At 46.7% G+C, this 20,003-nt stretch overlaps 1 protein-coding gene and 1 non-coding gene across 2 annotated transcripts in view; both read left to right on the forward strand.

Moving 5' to 3' along the window:
- COL24A1 (collagen type XXIV alpha 1 chain) overlaps positions 1-20,003 on the forward strand; it is an 826,732-nt gene that overhangs the window by 569,535 nt on the left and 237,194 nt on the right. Inside the window, exon 27 of the mRNA XM_085602067.1 lies at positions 19,401-19,454. Within this exon, the coding sequence (XP_085458193.1) occupies positions 19,401-19,454 (54 nt within the window). The remainder of the gene's footprint in view (positions 1-19,400; positions 19,455-20,003) is intronic.
- LOC146834598 (U6 spliceosomal RNA) lies at positions 11,513-11,619 on the forward strand. Its single transcript, XR_014960899.1, has one exon. It is a non-coding gene; the product is annotated as a U6 spliceosomal RNA (small nuclear RNA).

Raw genomic sequence — 20,003 nt, forward strand, 5'->3', positions numbered from 1 at the left:
TACAATGGTCCTGGACCTCTATTTATAGTTCTGATATATATCAATTTCACAGTCACAAGTGCAAACACAATTTTTAGGAGCCTCAATTCGTAGGCCCGCAGTAATCAATACTATACAAAATTTAGTTTTGAGAGAGTAGAAAAGTGCAACGACCACAATGCTTATGTCTCACACCTGATATTTAATATATATATATCACAGGGTGCACAGTTAAATATTCATTTTATTTTGTTTTTGAAGCAATTTTTGAAAAGGATAGGTTGCTCCAAAGGGAACGTGCAAAAAGGGGGGGTAAGTGGAGGGAGCTTAAGAAGTGAATTGGAATCACAGAAGGGTGAAGAAAAAGAAACTTAAAAACATTTACTGTTGAACTGGTCATGCGTCCCAGTCTGCTGAAACCTGGTCACATCAAAATAAACAATGTTTTTTCAATGCAGTTTTTAGACACAAAGATGTATATTCGAGTGGCACGTTCTTGGAGTAGAATTAGTGATCCAGGCCACTTGGTAGGGGCGTCGATGTTTCGACCTGGCTTGGGGTTAAAGGGGGGGGGGGCGGGGGGTTTGTGGCCTCAGCCTTGCGGGTCTTCTTCAGGACTAGATGGGCAACCTAGACTGGTGTGAGGGATAAGTCCTACACCTGTGGGTTGAAGGAATCGAAATTAGGAAGTTGCACTGATGAGCAGAATTAAAATGTAGTGAGCGCAAGGTTCGCTTACCAACAGTGTAATAGCGAGACGCGTTTCCATCATATGGAACAATTCACAATGGGAATGGTCCTCCCAAGAGTAAAGGATGCGCTGTGCTGTAAAGAAGGAGAGCAAGGTAATGATAGGGTCCTTCTAGTTGTGTAACCTAAGTGAATTAGGGTGTAGAGTCAAGGATGACTATTAATTAAAATTTACCTTTAGAAGTATACCAGTATCCAAACTTAGTCGTGGATCGTATTCATTAGGTGACTCCTTTCGTGAGTCCCAGTATTTCTAGTGCCAAGGCAATGAATGCTGTTAGGCTAAATGGAGAAATTAAAAGAGGGAGGGAGGGGTGTTAGCGCTGGGATCTAAAAAGGAAGACTCAAGCTCATGTGTTACATCGGCGACCAACATTCTCCCTGATCTAAATTACCTTAGGAGCGATCCGTGCTTGGTGACCGTCTTCCGCTCAGGATAGCTGGAGACTGCACCGGTTACCTCAAGGACGTTAGGTTAAGTAGTCCCGCTTACGTGGATCTTTACGTAGGGTACGCGCGTGTCGGGTGAATAAAGACTTCAAATCGATCGGCTCGGTGGGGAGACCGACCTGGTGTAATGGGCTCATATTAAAATTGTGCCGTAGGCCATGAAGTTGGGAGAATGGTTGGCATATAGTTCAGTGCGTAACCGCCATGTTCAATTAGCGATTCAGAGAACAAAAAGTCAAAAAACTTCAATGAGTGGGATTTAGGGATCGTAGATGTAACAGAGTGTAATCATACAATACAGGGATGTAAACAATTGTATGTGAAACACAGTTGCACGTGAAAATTAGGTACAACAATATTATAAAGTACAGGTACATGAATGGTTAGGACAGTCTAATATCAGTGTTTAAGAATAAACTCTACATAAGGAAAACGATGAAATCGTAAAACACAATATCTCTAAACCCAAAAATTAAAAAGGGGGTAACAACCAAGGGAATACGATAAAGGTCTTCAGTCATGTAAGATGTAAAGTTACAATGCATAGTAATTCAACAAGTGTGTGAAAAGTGTACCGCATATCCTAGCAATCATCATAGGGTGTATAGTAAGGCTCGTGGTACACAAAAGGTGGGATAGTCTGATCATAGTCAGTTATGCATGGTACTGTCTGACTAAGGGGTTATCACATAGATGATTTAACCATTGTTTAACAGTGATACTTGTCTGCTGATCTCCTCATACTCATTGAGGCCCCGTGATATGGTGTCAAGTAAGTGTATCCACCTGCATTCTTGTATGCTGAGTATGTTGTTGAAGTCACCTCCTCTAGGGTTGGGTTTGACCTTCTCTATTACCCACCATTTAAGACACTCCGGTCTGTGTCCAAAGGAGGTGAAAGGGTCCACTAGAGGGGCTCCCTGTACCTGGCATCTAATGCGGCTGCAATGTTGTAGAATGCGGCATTTGATTTTTTGGGTGGTCTGGCCGACGTACAAGAAACCACATGGACAGATTATGGCATAGATGACCCCTGTCGTATTGCAGTTACTGTGATCCTGCATGACGTGAGTTTTGTCATTGTGAGTAAATTGAGATCCTTCCTGTGTCAGGGGACAGGCTTTACAATGGCCACATCTATGGTGACCTTTGATGGGCGGAATACCCCATAGTGTGGTTTGACGGGGGGTGTACTGAGTGGGTAGCAGTGACTTAACTACATGGTCCCTCACGTTTTTGTCTTTTTTTAAAGCGTGTAGGGGTGGTTGCATGTTCCTTAGTTCATCAGAAATCAAGTGCCAGTGTTTGTTGATAATTTTCTTTATTTCGTTGCTTTTTGTGGAGAAGGTCATTGCACAAACTATACGTTCCTCATTCACTTTGTCCCTCTGTCTGGGTATGAGGAGGAATTCTCTGTGGTTGTGCCAGGCACATTTACGAGCTGTTTTATGGAGTCTGATAGGGTATCCCCTCTCTATCAGTCTGGACATCAGGCCTGTATATTCATCAAAGAAATCCTCTTTCTTTGTGCAGTTCCGTCGCAACCTCAGGAATTGCCCAAAAGGGAGATTGTCCCTGAGGTGGCTGGTGTAACGTAGTAGTGTGTTCCGTTCGCTACTCTTTCTATACAAACTAATGTATAATGAATCAAATTCGGCTTTAATCGTAATATCCAAAAAGTTTATGGACCATCGGTCAAACTCAAGGGTGAACTGTATGTCGTTAGAACATGTGTTAAGCCAAGTATGAAATGATCTAAGTTGGTCCTCGTTGCCCTTTCAGATGATGAGTAGGTCGTCTATGTAGCGACGCCATAGTTCTATATAGTCATGGAATGGGTTTTGTACATTAAGCACATATTGTTCTTCATAGTGGGCCATATAAATGATTGCCAGATTTGGCGCAAAGCTTGCTCCCATAGCCACTCCCTTTGTTTGTACGTAGTACTGGCCCTGAAAGTAAAAGTAGTTCCTGGTCATTGCTATCCTCAGAAGATCCACAATGAAGCATGTAGGGACCCTGTGTGGCGCTGGTCGTTTGTTTAGAGCTGCTTCCATACAAACTAATGCAGCTGACTGTGGGATGTTAGTATATAGTGCAGTGATATCCATGGTTGCTAATAGGTTGATGCTTGAATCATGTGGACGTCCATCCACCAATTGGATAGTTTGCATGGTATCCCTAAGATATGTCTCTGTTTTTTCTGCAATAGGTTTAAGAAATACGTCTATGTATTTGCATAATGGCTCTAAAATAGAGCCACAGCCCGATATGATCAGTCTGCCTGGTGGGTCATGTATGCATTTGTGTATTGTGGAGAGGGTGTAAATGGTTGGCATTCTGGGATGGTTGTTGTTAAGATAAGCATGTTCCTGTTTGGTGAGTAATCCCTCCTCTAATGCCTTCAATGTCAAAACTGCTATGGTGTCCCTAATCCCTTCTGTGAGGTCTCCCCTGAGTCTCTCATAGTTACCTTGGACACCCAATTGTGATAGGATTTCCTTTTTGTAGTCCTCAGAGTCCTGTACTACTATCGCCCCGCCTTTATCGGCGGGCTTGATAACTATGCTAGTGTTACTCTTAAGGGATTCCAGAGCTTCGCGCTCCAGTTTACTGATATTGTATTTGACATACTGTCGTGTTGCGAGCATCTTGTTAATGTCACGCATCACCACCTGCTCATAGGCCAGGATTTTGTGTGGCATGGTGTGTGTTGGGGGGCTGAATTTCGAGGGTGGTCTAAGGCCACTTCCCGAAAAGGTCGTATTGGTAGACATCTTTTGAAAGTAGTGTCTCAATCTGATCTTGCGAAAAAACTGGTGAAGTTCTACCTTCAAATTAAAACTATTGGGCATAGAAGTTGGGACAAAGGACAAGCCCTTTTCTAAAATACTTTTTTCATTGGGTTTCAGAGTGTACTTGGATAAATTGACCACTGGGTTCTCTGGTGTATGTACTACCATCTGTAGTGTTGCCGCAGTGTCTGTATCTCCCCATGGGATTCCTGCTGGAAATGTGCCTGACGTTTGTTCCTCCCTCTGCCTTGATTCTACATTGGTTGTCTCGAACCCCTGGGTCTGCCCCAGGGATGGCCCCACCCTCGGTGTTCCTACCATTGTCCTTCTCCTAAAAAAGGTGGCTGATCAGTGAAGGTCCGGCCCTGGTCAGCTGTGTTGGTGCTGCGGCCTGGGTGCTCGGTCTCGCTCTCCGAGCTGCTACCTAGTGATGACCCAGAAAAAGTAGTGTATCTTCTGAAACCACTCCTACCTCTGCTTGAGAAGGTCCCTTGTTGTTCTCTTACGTAATACCCTTCCTGTAAGTACGGGTAGGTGATTTTGTTATCATAGAATTTTATGTCCCTGGCTACTTTGTCCAGCTTGGTGGTCTGTGTATAGTGGTCAATATCACGTATAGTTCTTTCCAATCTTTCTAAAGCATCCTTAGCATTGCTAAGTGCTTTGTCGTCAATTATCTCTTTTTTTAAATCAGATATTTCTCTCATTAAGCGTTGTACCTCTTCAACCGCTGTCTCAGGGGCTTAGGTGGGGGCAAGACGCAACGTTTGGCGACATTTCATTTTCTTTTTGATGCTGACAGTCTAACCCAGTTTCAACGCTACCTAAGTAAAGGAGTTGCAGGTCTCCCCAGTAAAACTGGGCTCTGTAGCTCCTCCTGCTGCCCAATCCCAATCCCAGTCACCAGAACCGACAACATGTGCAGTGGCAGTCGGCATGGCTCGCGGGTGGCGAGCGCAGCAGGTCACGGGAAGGGGTCACACGGGGGAAATAAAAAAAAACTTACCTTGAGGCTGGCTCCCGCATCTCTGCTCCTGCTCTCCTGCCTCCGACTCCAGGAACAGGAAGCAGGCAGCCAGGCTCCCTCCCCTGAGCCAACCTCAATGTTGCAATGCAGCGTTGTGATTGGTCTGAGCGCCTTGACACGGCGTTCAGCCAGGGGCTGGAGAGGTGGGCATATTCTCCATGCAGGCTGTAATGCAGCCTGCATGGAGAATGGGAAAAATGTGCATGACAGGTTTGGCCGGCCCAAGAGAGCTTGACCAAACAGTCATTGAGCATTTAGGAGTGGGCAAACTACTCCTCCCCTGCTCCGAGAGCAGGGCAGCCAAGCCCACCCACCCGCCCGCAAAGCAGCAGGACAAGAAGATAACACTAAGTTATTATCATTTTATGTTTCTACTTGGCACTGCTTAAAAGCAGTGGGGCAACACTCCTCCGCCATAGCGGAGGAGCTGACACTGAACATGCGGCTCATCGGTTTTGGTGTGGGGGGGGGGGTAAAAGCAGACACTCAGAGGGTGAAGAACTCAGAGCTTCCATTTTGGTTCTGGAGACCACGCATGCTGCTTTGGGCATTAGGGTGACATGTGATGGCGCTGCTTTAAGACCCCAGCCAGATCGAGGACACTCCCAGTCAATCTGGGAGTCTTGGGTTCGTAATGTCACAAATCAAGTGCGCCAAAACCCACACAAACTTCAGAGATCAGAGGGTAGAATTAAGAAAACACATATATGAATACATAACCTCCGACTGTCCCACTGTCCACATATTCTGCAGCTTGTGGATAATCGTTGTATAAATTGCAGTGTTTCATATTTCAGCAATGTAAGCAGAATATTGTTTATGTTCTGTTTTCCTTCCCATTGCCTGCTTCGCAAATATCTGAACCACTAAATGTGAATCCGGCAATATAATGTACACTCTTCAAGCATTCTGTGATGTTTAAAAGCTTTGAACTAGTGTGCACATATTTTATGAATGATTTACTGACATTATTATAAAAGAATGAAGAAAAAATATATATTTAAATCCCTGATTCCGTTTTAAACTCGTCATTAGACTCCCGCAAACGCAGTACACGACTTTCCTGCTGTGTGCTGCCAAAACCAGGCAATGATTTGTCCTCCACGGGGAAAGCGAGTGAAATGCGTCCAGCTGTGAACAAAGGGAAAGGAGTTGGACAGCATTTCGTTTTAGACTGGCCGGAAAACTCAAATGCTGTCCGCTACATCTGAACACTATTTCTGTACCGCCAATGCAGCAACAGGCGCACTATTTGCCAACACCTTCCGCGATTGCGCAACCTCGCTGCTGACGATGACTTGGAACCGCTAAATTGTAAAGTCATTCATTTTAAAACCACCCATGTGTATTACTGCGCCTAAGCCAGCCAAAGGCTGTATTTTGGGGTCCCCATCAGACATCGTATTCAGCATTTTAACAAGACGTCACTGGGGTCAAGGGTTCAAGAACAAGATCAGAGCTCAGTACCCCAACACATCCACCACAAACTGAACCAGACTTTTCGATGGTAACCCCGGAGCCATATGGGAAGTCGCCGGATCGCAGGAAGCGATATGAGGACACATCAGTTGCAGAATGTGCCCTATAAAAAAGACAATAAACTAACAATAGAAGGTCAGACCATCTGTGATTCAGACCATTTGTGTCTTCAGTTATTGCATTTATCCAAATGTAGACTTTTGGATATTTACATCTTTGTTGCCGACATGTCTTTTCGGAAAGCACGCAGCCGCTCTGCGACAAGCAAAGCAAGAGCTCCTCTTCCACCAGACCTGAAGTTCCCTCGCCTCTCTCAGTGGTGAGAGCACCCCTGGGACTCCAATGCTAGAGCGCCCCAGCTGACTCCGCCATCAGAAATCCTTCACCTGGCAACCGGTGCGCCATAGTACAGGCCGGACAAAGGGGTGATTGCCTTGCATAATGTAACGCAGGGTTACCACCACTGAGTTTTCCTTCCCATGACCAGTACTTAATTTGAGCTGATGGTTGATGTGTGCCCACCTGGGGCTGTATTATATAAGTGCCCGGGGGGGCAACAGGCGTTTGCGCCGGCTTTGCGCGGCCCAGACCCACTTTGGTATTACAGAAGGGGCCGCAGACGCTTGTGCGACCCCGTCTGTAATACTGATAGCGCTGGCGCATATAAAGGGCCAGGACTATGATTAGAGGGTGTTCCCTCATTTGCATGGGAGTGTGCCCCATGAAAATGAGGGAATCTCTTTGCCTCTGCACCCGCACCATTTTACTGACGTGGGCGCAGAGGCAAAGAAACTCTCAGGAGGCGCACTGACAGTGCACCACCTAAAAGGTGTCGCCATCTAAAAGGTAGCTCACGACTAGTGCCCCCCTAATGGCAGCAATCTGAAGGGGGGAAAGGGGCCCCCATGGACCTCCCTCAGACATCCCCTTGCAGGCTGGTGCAGTCACTCACTCCACCTGCCTGCAAGGGGATCTCTATGCCCCCTTCAAAGTGCAGGCGGCTTGCCACCTACACTGAAAACATGGAGCAGCTTTAAAGCAGCCGCTCTGTTTTTCACATGAATGCACTGCCCTTAGGGCAGCACAAGTTCGCGGCTGCCATGGGGGCAGCGCATTCATCATAATTAGGCACATTTTTCCTCATTGCGTCAGGTGCACCTTTTAAAAGGTGGTTCCAGCATGGTGTCTGGGAAGTCATGTGGTACTGCTTCTGTATACCCCATTTCGAAGTGTGTGGTGTCAGTATTTACTGGGTACAGTATTGCCACATCATCTAGCATCCCTGTCGAAATGTGAAGTCCTGGGCCTAATTCATTAGACATTTCCTGTGCATGGCTTTGAATTATGGATGCCAAAAGTTGTAAATCTTGCTTGCATCATGGCCATGCAATTAACAGGGTCATACTACACATTTTGAGATGGAAGTGACATGCATGTAATAATCCTGCAGAATTCATAAATTATGCATTTGTAAATATCATATATGAGGTAGAAGTAGGTTCCCCCAGGGGCGTGTCAGAGGCTTGCACAGGAGACAGCCATTTGCTTCTGAGCAGAACACCTGACTTAGACTCGGCTGCACCAGGCTCAAGTGGTGCCAGCATTGCAGAATGGTGGGCCGGTCTGTGCTGGGTTGTGCAGGGCTTCTGCACGACAAGGTGGCATGTTTGGAATCTAATTGTGTGTACATAATGGATGCAAATCAGAACATTGTGCAGGTGTAGGGTTAGGAAAACAGGCAGCCACTTTAAATAATATGAAATTACACATGTAGACTGTTATAGGAGTCTAATGAAATGTCAGGCAATGTATACTTAACCATGAACTAGGCGAGTGCGTAGATGTAAACTACGCATGTTGCAGTATTTGACTAGGCTTACACAATCTTTCAAGTTTAGGTCTGTTTAAACCTTGTTAACTTTTCTTTGTGCTCTAGCGCCCATATTTAGGAGATATGCAAGTACTGTTAAGAAGCTGAAAAGATTTGGAATCTCTGATTCCAGAAACAGATTTCCTTGTGGGAGTCTGCAGCCCTTTAAAGTTCAGAAGGATGGCCTAGGAAGCTGTAAGTGTCACTTGCCAAGATTCGCATTCCCACTGTTTTAGGGCGTTACTCAGAAAATTATTCTAAGTTTAGCATATTATGAATGAACAAGGGGAAAGTTTGTTTAATTCAATATACATGTTGTAGCTTGGATCACTACGGAATGATGGTAATTCTATTAAGTCTGTTTCGCCCGGAACAGAAAGAGCAATCAGACACATGCTAGGGTAATTTATTTTAGGAACAAGGCTTTCCACATTTGTCACGCTCTGCAATGATTCATCAGTTGCCACCAGGGACTTCCTGCTCCTCGAATAGAAAGCAGGAGAATCACAAGACATCCGACCTGTAGTGAGTACTCCAATTGAAATCGTTAACAGCCTTTGAACGCCGCACCTGTGACATTAGTTTGATAGAATTTTAATCAAAAAGTGAAAATGTATTGGTGTGTTAGCAGCTGCTTACACATAAGCTGCTAAATTAAGAGAAATGTGACATAGCACACCATCATTATAGTTGTAGGTGTGGGGAGAATCAGAATATGCAATGTGCAAAAAGAGACATTGTTTTTTGGTTAAATTACCTTTTTCCGGTGGAATTAGTTTTGCTGTTGCTTAAAAATGATAAAGCAACCTAATGAAAACATAGTATAGAAATGTTCTTTAAAAAGTAGCCAAATCGTCTTCACATTGCGACGAGCACCCCAAATACCCAAAGATAATCGACACTCCTGTGGTACACATGAATTAAGGAGATTTAACAAACATGTCAACGAGTAAACAACTAAGGTTGAGAGTAACAAACAGAGTGATGAGTAAACAACTAGGGTAGGAAGTAACAAGCTAGGGCTGTGTTATAGAAAGGGCACACTGTCCCTGTTTGCACCGCAGCGCACGTTAAAGCAGGAGCACCGGGTATATACAAGGAAAGTGCGCCCTATTATGATGAATGCGCTGCCCCCAGGGCAGCCGTAAACTCGTGCTGACCGCGGGGCAGCGCATTCAGTGAAATACAGAGCGACTGCTTCAAAGCCTCTCCGTGTTTCACGGGGAAGACAGCTTGTCGTCTGCACTTTAAGGAAGGGAGAAAGATCGGCCTGCAGCTGGGTGCAGTGAGTGACTGCACCCATCTGCAAGGGATATCTGGGGGTCATAGGACCCCTTTTGTACCCTGCTGGGGGCTGTCTTCAGGAGACACACAAATCACTTTTTTGTGAGTCACGGTGAGTGTGCCTCCTAACGGCCTGTTTGCATCTTCACCATTGTCTGTAATACAGCACGGGTGCAGAGGCAAAGAGATTCCCTTATTTGCATGCCGCCAATCCCCCATGCAAACGAGGGAACGCCCTCCCATGATAGCACTGGTGCTACATGTGCATCAGGACTATCAGTATTACCGAAGGAGCTACTCAAGCATCTGCAGCCCCTTCTGTAATGCCACTGTGCCCTGGACGCACACAAAGCTGCCCCAAGGCACAATGTATAGTACTGCCCGAGTACATGAATAAACAACTAAGGTATAATGTAGCAAACAGGTGGAAGAGTAAACAGCTAGGGTAGGAGTAACAAACAGATAGATGAGTGCAATAATGTGGATGTACCATGGCTAGAACTGCCAAGATGTAACAAACATTACCCCCAGGTCCCTTATGTCCTCGTCCCATTCATTACTATGTGGAGATAACCATCTCCCGATAGAAAAAAAGGATCAGAAGAATGCTGGGACACTAACCCCGCCCCTCCCACCGGGAGTACATAAGGGGTACTTACCCAGCATTCCCCCTGTTCTTTTTTCTGTCTGTCGACAGATTGGATCTTGGATGCTGGTGCTGCTCCTGCTGGGCTGGGGTGGCGTGCGCTTCTTCTCTCCTCCCCCCTGGCTTCGCGGGCGGGTTTTTTTGTGTTGGTCTGCCTCCCGGCCTGCCGGGCTTGCTGGGAGGCGGGGTGGTTCCTGGCTGGAAATCCTGGTTGCTGGCTCTTTGCGGCTGGTGCGCCGCCTCCCGGTTGCTTCCGGGTCGCTGAGCGCGTCTTCCTGTGGCCTGATCGTGTGGAAGACGCTCTGCGCATGGTGCCCCTTTGGGATTTTCGGAGCTGGATGTTGGAGTGGGGGCCTTGTTCCTGTTGGTGTTCCGGCCCCCACTCCGGGTGAGTCCCGCGTAGCAGTGCTTTTTCTTTCACGCTGCTTGTTCCCTGTTGCTTGTTTGCCCGGCTTTCTGTCTCCCTTCCAGATGCGCATGGCAGGGTTCTGGGATTGCCAGGGAGTGAGCCTCATGCCTGCCGGGCATTTTCTGTGCGGCTTTGGGTCGTTAGCGGTTTCCCTTCTTCGCGATGGCAGGTTTGGCTTCTTCTAATACAGCCGGGATGGGTGATGGGGACTCCTGGAGATGCTGGGGATTGTTCCCGGGCCTCTTCCTTGCAGAGCTTGCGCTCTGCCACTGGGCTGCGTCCCCGCTTCTGCCCTCGCATGTTCCCTTCTCGCAGTTGTTCTCTTGTCATGTGAGGGGCTGTGTCACTTGTGCTGCGCTGTTCTTGTTGGTGCGAGTCTGCGCCATGGCTGGTCTGGATACTGCCTCCTGTCCAGCTTGAGGGGAGCAGTGTTTCCAGCGGCTCCTTTGGTGTAGTGCTTCATGGTTCTGCCGGACTTGGGGCCTGGAGTCCCATGTTTGTTATCCCGGTCAATGCCCTTGCTTCGGGGTCGTGTGATTCTGGGCTCGTCACTTGTTTCCCATGTTTGTGTACTGCACTTGCTGTGTGGTATGTAAGGTGTTTGTGTGATCCCTGATGTATGTGCTTACTCTTGTGCCACACTGGGTTGCGGCCTTGAGGCATGCACTCGCGCCTTTGCACCATGTCACTCGGTTGTGTGCTTCATGTTTTCCATGGATTCTGGCCTGGGGGGACACGCTTTCAGCGCAGAGTCCCCGGTTTAGCGGATTTTCTTTTGCTGCTCTTCGCTCGGTCTCCCGGGTGGCGTTGTGCTCTCCAATTACTTTCTGTGTGGCAAGTTTTTCTTCTCCTGCATTTTGATACAGCGTAGATTCGCATTGGCCCCTGCGCTAGGTTGGCACGCCAATTCGTGAAGCGTTCCATGTTTAACTGGCAGGGTGTCTGTCGATGTTGCCGTGGTCAGGCGGGGTCTTTTTGCTTCCTGTTCCTTGGGCGGCTGCCTTTTCCTCTTGTTTGGCAGGTTCATGCGGGCGGGGCTGGGGTTTGTTGTTGGGCTCTGCTCGGGTCCTGTGTTCTGCCTCCATTGTGCCATTGGCTCCGACTGTGTTGCAGTTCTGTTTCTCGTGTTGGGTGGCTTCGCTCTGCGTTCTTCACCTTGACCATCGGGACAGTGCTCTTTCTTCTCGGCTCTGGTGTTGCCTTCGTGGCTGCCTTGGGCTGTCTGTTGGGGTAGGGGCCTTGTTCCTGGTGGTGTCCCGGCCTCCTCTCCGGGGTTGTGTCCTTCCGTGTTCCGGTGGGTACTCTGCTTTCCCCGAACCGGGTTTACGGGGGGTGGTGCTTGTTGTGGCTACCTCTCTTCCTGTATGCTGCAGTCCTTCTCTGGTCCTTTTCATTGGGGTTTCCCCTCAGCATCCCTGGCCTGGCCTTGGCCTTCCCTGTGTCTCTGGGGTGGTGCTCTGTGCCCCGGTGCCTCTGTGCGTCTCTGCCCGTTGCTTCTCCTGGAGGATGTGCCTATGGCTGCGGTGCCAGGTTGTTGTCTCTGTCATCCTGCTGCTGTTCTGCCTCTCAGGGTCCCTTTCCATGTTGCCTATTCCTGCGCTTCTGCGTGGTTCTTCCTCCACCCCTCCGGCGAGCCCTCCCACCCTGGCGGGTGGGCTCCTTTCCCCCCAGCAGGCTCCCGTGTGGGAGAGGTGTGCGCGAAGGTGGTCCGGTCAGGGAGATGGGCACCCGGCCCCCCAGACCGTGTTAGCAGGTGCGGGTCACGCTTGTTTGTGCTGCTTTTTGCCCTGGTTGTCTGCTGGCCCTGACATTCGGGCATGGTGCTGGGGCTCCTTGGCTGTGTCCTGGGCCTTGTTGTTGCTGTCCTGGCTTCCGGGGTTTTTGCCTTTGGCCTTTTTTCCCTGGGACTGGCTTCTCTCCTGGGTGGGGTCGCCTGGGTTTCTGGATGAGGTTGGGTTCCTCTTTTTCTGCTTCCCCCGGCTGCTGGTTCTTGGCGGGCGCTGTGGTGCTGGTTCTGGCCTGCTTCGGGGTCTGTTTCCCTTGCCGGCGTGCTTGGGTTCCCTTGGTCGATCCTCTCTGGGCCTCGCTGCTGCGTGGTGTTCTGGGTGTCCCTGCCCTTTCTGGTGGTTCTTTTTGCCGGTGTTGTGCCTCTGTTTTTTTTCCCGGTACTCATCTTGCTCCAGGGGCCGTGTCTCGGTCGCTCCTGGTCTGCTGGTTTGTGGTTTCTTCTGCTTGGCCTTCTGCAGTACCTACTTGTGGTTGCCTGTTGCCTTCGCCCTTCCTCCCTGTGGCTCCTGTTCTTGGCCGGTCTGCTGGTTTCTGTTTGGTGTGACCTGCTCGGGGTTGCCTGGTTGCGCTCTTGCTGCGGTCCTGGCCTGCCTGTTGGGGCTGTGTTGAAGGTTCGTTGGGTTGCCTGGCACTTCTTTGCGGGTGTCTTTTCTGCCTGTGGGGGGGCTGGTCCCTCTGCTGTCGGTTTCCGGTCCTTGCAGGTGTGGTGTGTTCCTGCCATTGTGGCCTCTTGGTTCTGGCTGTCACCCGCTCCTGTTTTCCCTGCTTGCCTCCTCTTGGGTTTCGTTTGGGCGACGCTGGGGCTGTTTGCTATCTGGCTTGTGCTCTGCTGGGGCTTTGCCTTCTTTGGCCTTCCCCCGGCTTTGGGTTGGGCCTTCGGGTCCTTCTGGTCATGCAGGTTGCTTGGCTTCGGCTTTGGCTTCCCGGCTGTGACTTTGGTTGTTTTTCTGTTTCCTCTCCCCTTGTGGGTTGGGGTTTCATGCTGTGATGTTTGGGCCTGTCCCGCTCCTTCGGGTCCTCTAGGGGGTTGTTGGCCCTCTGTCTTGCTGGCCTCTGTATTTTTGCCCCTGCCTTCTGCTTGGGCTATTTGGGGTCGTCTCTGCCTGGCCTGTCTCTGGTTGGGCTTGTCTGTTGTTGGTGTTGGCTCCCTTAGGGTTCCCTTGCTTTGGTGTTGGGTTCTCTGGGTCGTTTGACCGTCCGGTTGCTCTCCTTCTCTGGAGTTCGGGGTGTGCCTTCTTCGGGCTGTTGCTTCCTGCTCCGGTTTCCTCCGGTTTGTGGTTGGGGCGTTTACTGGAGCTGTGCTCTGGGGTTCATGTGGTTCCTCCTGTTCCCTTTTCCTCCTTGTTTTTCCAGGTCTTTTTGTCCTGGTTGGTTGCCCTTGTTGGTTCTTGCTGCTCGGGCTTCCTGGAGGTGCTGGTTCCCTTGGTGACTTGTTTCCTGGTCTCTCGGGCCTGGTGGGTTGGCTTCCGGGTTTGTTCTTCCTTCCCCGGTGCCTTGGTTTTCCCTCTTTCCCTGTCCGGGGGCTTTTTCTCGCCTTCCAGGCTGGGTGCTGGTGGTCTGTTGGCTGCTGCTGGCCTTTTTCTCATGGGGCCTGCTGCTCTTTTCTGGGGTTCTGGGGGTTGTCCTCTGGTCTCTCTGGGTCGGGTGGTTTGCTTCCCTTCTCTTCTGGTTTGGTCCTGCCCTTGGTGGGCTTCTCTGCCTTTTTTTCTCCGGAGATGACTTTGGTTGTTTTTGGTTGGGGGTTCGCGTTTCTCTGGCGCTCTTATCCCCTGGGTGTTTCTTTTCTTTAGGGGCCTTTGTTCGGCTGGCATGGGTTCTCTGTGCCTGGGATTGGCTCCTGTTGCCCGGTTCTGGCTTGCTGGCCTGGTGGCTCTTGGCCTTTCTCTTTGGGTAGCCTCCTCGCTGTTGTTTCCTTCTTGCCTCGGATAGCTTGTGTGTCCATGCTCTCCCCTTCTCTGTTTGGCTGTGGGGTGTTCCTGCTGTACGGTCTGGTCGTCTGACTGTTCTCCCGTTGTTTTGTTGGGTGCGTCCTGGGTTTGTGGGGCTCTCTCTTGTTGGGGACTCTGGCTGGGTTTTTGCCGGTTCTTCCTTTTGCTTCCTGCGGTTGCTACCTTGGTGTGGTTTCCTGGGTTGGCTTCTGTTTTGTCTGGGAAGGCCGGCTTTTCTGCTTTGGTATTCTCCACATAGTAATGAATGGGACGAGGACATAAGGGACCTGGGGGTAATGCTCTATTACTTACCGGTAATCTTCATTACTCCGTGTCCCGTTGTCCTCGTTCCATTCATACGACCCGCCCTCTCTCCCGGACCGCCGGCCTTCCTGTTGTGGGCTTGGTTGTTCAGGCGGAATGCTGGGTAAGTACCCCTTATGTACTCCGGTGGGAGGGGCGGGGTTAGTGTCCCAGCATTCTTCTGATCCTTTTTTTCTGTTGGGAGATGGTTATCTTCACATAATAATGAATAAGACAAGGACAACGGGACCTGGAGTAATGAAGATTACCGGTAAGTAATAGAGCATAATATGTAGATGACTAAGCAACAAGGATGGGCTGTATCAGAAGAAGTAAACAACAAGGAGCGGCCATAACCAGAAGTGCCAAGATGTAAACAACATATATGATTAAAAAACTGGATTGACCCTCACTCCAAGCGCTAAGATGTAAACTATCATTTTGTTTAGAAAACAACTGTGAAGGACTGCAGCCGGAAGTGCCAAGATGTAACAAACATGTAGTTGCATGAATAAATAAGAATGGGTGTATCATGAACTGGAAAGATATAACATGAAGCTGAGGCAAAGTTAGGATTGTCTCCAACAGGATGTGCCTAGATTATCCCATGTGGTAGATGCAGCCAACCATTTGCACTTGTTTATCTGTATTAATACAAAATGGCATAAAAGACTCAACTAACACAATAGCTGAGCTACTTCTTTTGACTTCATCTGAAATCAAGTCACACCTCTAGAGATGTGGGTGCATGACGTGTTAAATATAAGTGTCATCATCATCCTCCACCATGGCCAAACCTAACTTTCTTACCAGAAGGTTAATTCAGACCCTGGTCTGCCAACTTGTTCATTCGACCTCTGCATTCCATAAGCGAGTCGTCCACCATATCTTGAGATCCCAGCTAGCAAGTCTGAAAATTGAAAACCAACGAACGAGAAGTGCTGGGAGACTTCTGCCAGGGCCTTTGACATCATTCACTTTTTTTTACTATTATGGCCACCATGATTAGCATAATGGGAGTAAACACAAAAAACAGCATTGTAAGGCCAGGCATGTCTTTGGATGCTCTAATGCCAGCGGCCCGTCTTTGAGCAAACCTCCGGCTAAATGTTTCTGTTGGAAGAGCCGGCTGAGGCTTTGTCTTAGAAAACCAAATGTTTCCCCATCTCTTTAAATGAAGTGGGGGAACTCCAGGACAATCAGGGCGGCATCATCTGCCAATCTGTAAAGGAGGTCTTAAGCCTTCTTTTATACATAATACCACATTTTGGTTCTTGCACTAAATCTGATTGAAACTAAAGAAGATACGCATTTCTTTATTCCTGAACCTTTAGCCCTATCAGTCTCCTGACAGTCTGTACACTTCGTATTAGTTCAATGTGTTGTATCTAATCTTAAACATTTTCTATAATCCATCCCAAAGGAAATCATCGCCTGCATTGTGGTAGAATTGCAGATTGCATCTCCTTAGTCCTACAGCCTGCCTGAATCAAAGATAACACCTCTGATCCCAAATGTGGGACCACAGGAATTGATTCTCTTTAATAAATAGAGAATTCTGATGTCTTTGTTGAAAGCTGAGACATCAAGACACATTAATATGCCAATGACACAAAACAGTATCTAAAAGTGTCTCCTGCTTGCAAAGCATGTTCCAACCAAACGACTGTGCATCAGTAATTGAGGACTGGATTATGATGCTATGTGAGACTCATCCACTCGTTCTAAATCATCCTCCTGCTTCAAATGCCCAACCTAGGCCTAGATAACAGCAGACAAAGTAAAAGCAACCGTTCTACTACAAAGTGACCTGGCGATTGGCTTGATTCTAAACTTGTGAAAAAAAAAACAATCCAGGTCCCCTCCAAACCTGAACACATGCAACTTCAGACTGGTCCTGTGTACAGTTTGCCATAGGATTCAAGCTACACCCACCTGAAGAGGACCAAACAGGCTAAAACTGGTCTACGGTTGCTTGCATTCCCATTTAGAGAGGGCCTAGCCTGGTAGTTTGGGTTGCACGTCCCTATTGTAGCAGGAGCAAGGCTGATTTGCATATGTCTAGTGGAGTGCAAAAAACAAAGGATTGGGAGTAATTGCCAGTGGCTGAGACTAATTCAGACATTCCGTTCATCACATTATTTGTTTTCATCAGTGCAATGCACTAGGTATGACAGGTATGTCTACATGTGGGTCTTGTGTTTACTGTGGCATGGGACGACTCAACTACACCCTACTAAAGAGACCCATATAGAATGAGACCAGTCCGGGGTTGCTAGTGTTCCTATTCGGAGGTGACCTAGACTGACAATTTGAACTAGACTGCTCCTGTTGGAGCATGGGCAGTGCTGATTTGCATATGGCTGGTTCTTGTTTAAGGTAGCATAGTGGGCAAAAGGATGATGTACTGGGATGTGACCCCGAGTAATTACCAATGGCGGAGGTTAATGTAGATGTTCCATCTTTTTTGTTTTCCTCTGTTTGACTCTAAACTTGGCCTAGACCTTAACATTCAACATAGATCTGGGAATTTCTTCTTTCATTTAAACTCTCTCAAAAAGTAAATGCATCTGCTCATGCAGTCTCAGCATAGTCATATAGGAAAGTATTGACTAGGATCACCTATTCAATGTCATACTATCAAGACTCATTAAAACCATACAAGCATCACTTAGGTAGGACGGCATACAAGGAACCACTTCACTTGAGACAGATGCATTGCATGAAAACCATTATCCTAGCTTTGAAGTCCCAGCAGTGGCTTTCATTTGGAGAATTGAGGAATCCCCGAATAAGTCTATTCAACATTTAAGCCTACAACCACAACTCTCAAGGCTACAGGAAATTATTGTTAACTGATTTTGACTGGTGCTTTCAAGCTGTGCGACAAAATGGTCTGCTGCCCTAAAACAATCAAATTCCAATAGCATCTGATTCTTCAATGATCATTGTCTCGATGTGCACCCCAAGTATACCTCTCTCCACATATGTACCCATGCATAGCATCAGACCTAGTTTTGGGGTAGAATACAACTGGAAACACATGGGGTCAGATTCATCAAGGGATTGTGTTGCAATTGCGTCATGCATGGTGTCACAAGGGCAACACAATCCCCAAGTCAGATTTACCAGGTTACACAAGGCCACCTTGTTTGGCCCTCTGTGTTGCATTACTCTGCCCTGAGAAGGTATTCGTTTAGATCTGTAATGTGGGGGGCAAAAATGTGGGATCCCAAAAGTGCCATTTGCCATTTTATCTTCCTTAGAATTCTTCATTCCTTGATACAGTAGAAACGTCTGAAAGGGATTACACCAAACCTGGCAGGTCGAAGGAACTTTACCCAAGGAAGTGTCTTAGCTTGGTCTGCTGTAAATTAAATCAGTACTTTGAGAGAAACTTGCATTTAAAAAGTGTTCAGAACTGGGCATGAGAGTTTAAGTTTTAGAGCCATCTGTACCGATAATTGCTTATCTACCATTGATTGATGAAACCACATAGGATTTCAAAATCAGATAAAAAAAATAAAGCGAGTTTTCATCTGCATGTCTGTTCTGTGAGTTATGAATTCCAATTTAAAAAAATTAAGCAAGTTATGGTTTGTATGTCTATTGTGTAAGTTACCATAACTCAACATTAAGCGTGTTTTTGTAAATTTCTAAGTTTAAAAAAAACTATCTATAAAGAAAAAAATAGAGAAACATAGATATTTATTGCACATGCTGCACAACATAATTTCAAGAGAAAGAGAGATGTTTTCACGATATGATCAAGGAACAGCAATGCAAGAATGCCCACACTTTCCTTCATTCTATCATGCAAAAAATGAGAATATGATTGTATACTAAGGCAGTGATCATTTTATGTACAGCTTTACAATAAGCACTAACCTTATCTCTGATATGTTCCTCACTCACCTGTTTTTCTCTGTTTGCTTTGTTGAGGTCTGCTATTCATCAGAAAATCTTGATAATGCCTCGTCATCTATTATGGTCACAAGTGCTTAGATTACAGTCTTTCAATGCTCACTGTATATCCGTGAGACTCTTTGTATCCTGTAACTTTGTACTTCCATGGCAAAGCTCTCTGTTTCCCTCTAACTCTTGTCGGTTCTAAAGAAAACTGGAGAACAGAAATAAATACATAAGTACATAAAGAAGGACAATTGGTATATGAATGATTTTGAAAGTGTTTCTTGTGGATTATGTGCTGCCTGTTGGATAGGTCGATTCATTTATTTAACTCCTCATATCCATTATGTTGATTGTACTTGAGTCATCTTTGCTTACTTCCAAGTATATCAAGATCATTTCACTTATAAATCTCACATAGAAATATGCCTAAATTGTTACTCACCACCGCTGAAAAATGGCATTTCCAATAGCAAGGTATAGTTCTTTAAAGTTCTTTGTTATTCTGGAGTTCACTACATATTTTGAAGAAGTCTTTGTAACTCTGAAGCCTGCGCATGTTCATATTGCATATCACTTGGTCTGTAGATGAGTCATAGAGTCCACAAAACAGATGGGTGCACACATTTATTGTATGGTGAATATTGAAATTTGTATTGCTTTCTTGTGAATGTGTTTAGCACATCTCATTAATTGTAAGAGTAGATAATTACGCATTGATTTTTCCGTTGATGTATTCTTTAATTAGAAGTAACATTTTTATTGTGTATAACTCGATTTTAGGGATATCCAGGACCTCCAGGCACCCCCGGCACCTTTGGTCCAGAAGGTTTACCAGTAAGTGCCACGTTGCATTTATTATCTATTATGTTTTGCTCATTGAAGGAATTTGTCATAGGACAAGTGTATGAAATAAAAAAAATCATTGGAAATAAGTTTAAAAAAAAAAATCTATGAAGGAGGGTCGTAATTTGTCATGGGCATTCTAGTTTGTTGCTGCTAATATAATTTTGATTATTTATATCTCCGATCTTTTGTTACCACATTGTTTCTGTCCTCATTCGTATCAAACTCTGGTGTTTTGGGCATGTAAACTAACTGATGGGGCAAGGACAGTTTACTCTTCCATGAATTGTTAGAAAATACTTTCTCTGTTGGTTATACTCCTCTGATCTCGTTTGTATATTAGAACATAAATTACGAGTCTGAATAGATAATCATCACTTGATCTATTTCTAAAATCTCAGGAATTAACTTAATCTGTATGTTCAAACCGGAAATAAATTCTACAATTTAGCTAATAGAAACAAAAGAGAACATCCAGCTACATGGCCCGGCAGTGAGAAGTGTTTCTTTTCTGATCATAAGGCTCTATTGAAAATGTGC

The sequence above is a fragment of the Triturus cristatus genome, chromosome 4_2, assembly GCF_964204655.1.
Source record: "Triturus cristatus chromosome 4_2, aTriCri1.1, whole genome shotgun sequence".
NCBI lineage: Eukaryota > Metazoa > Chordata > Amphibia > Caudata > Salamandridae > Triturus > Triturus cristatus.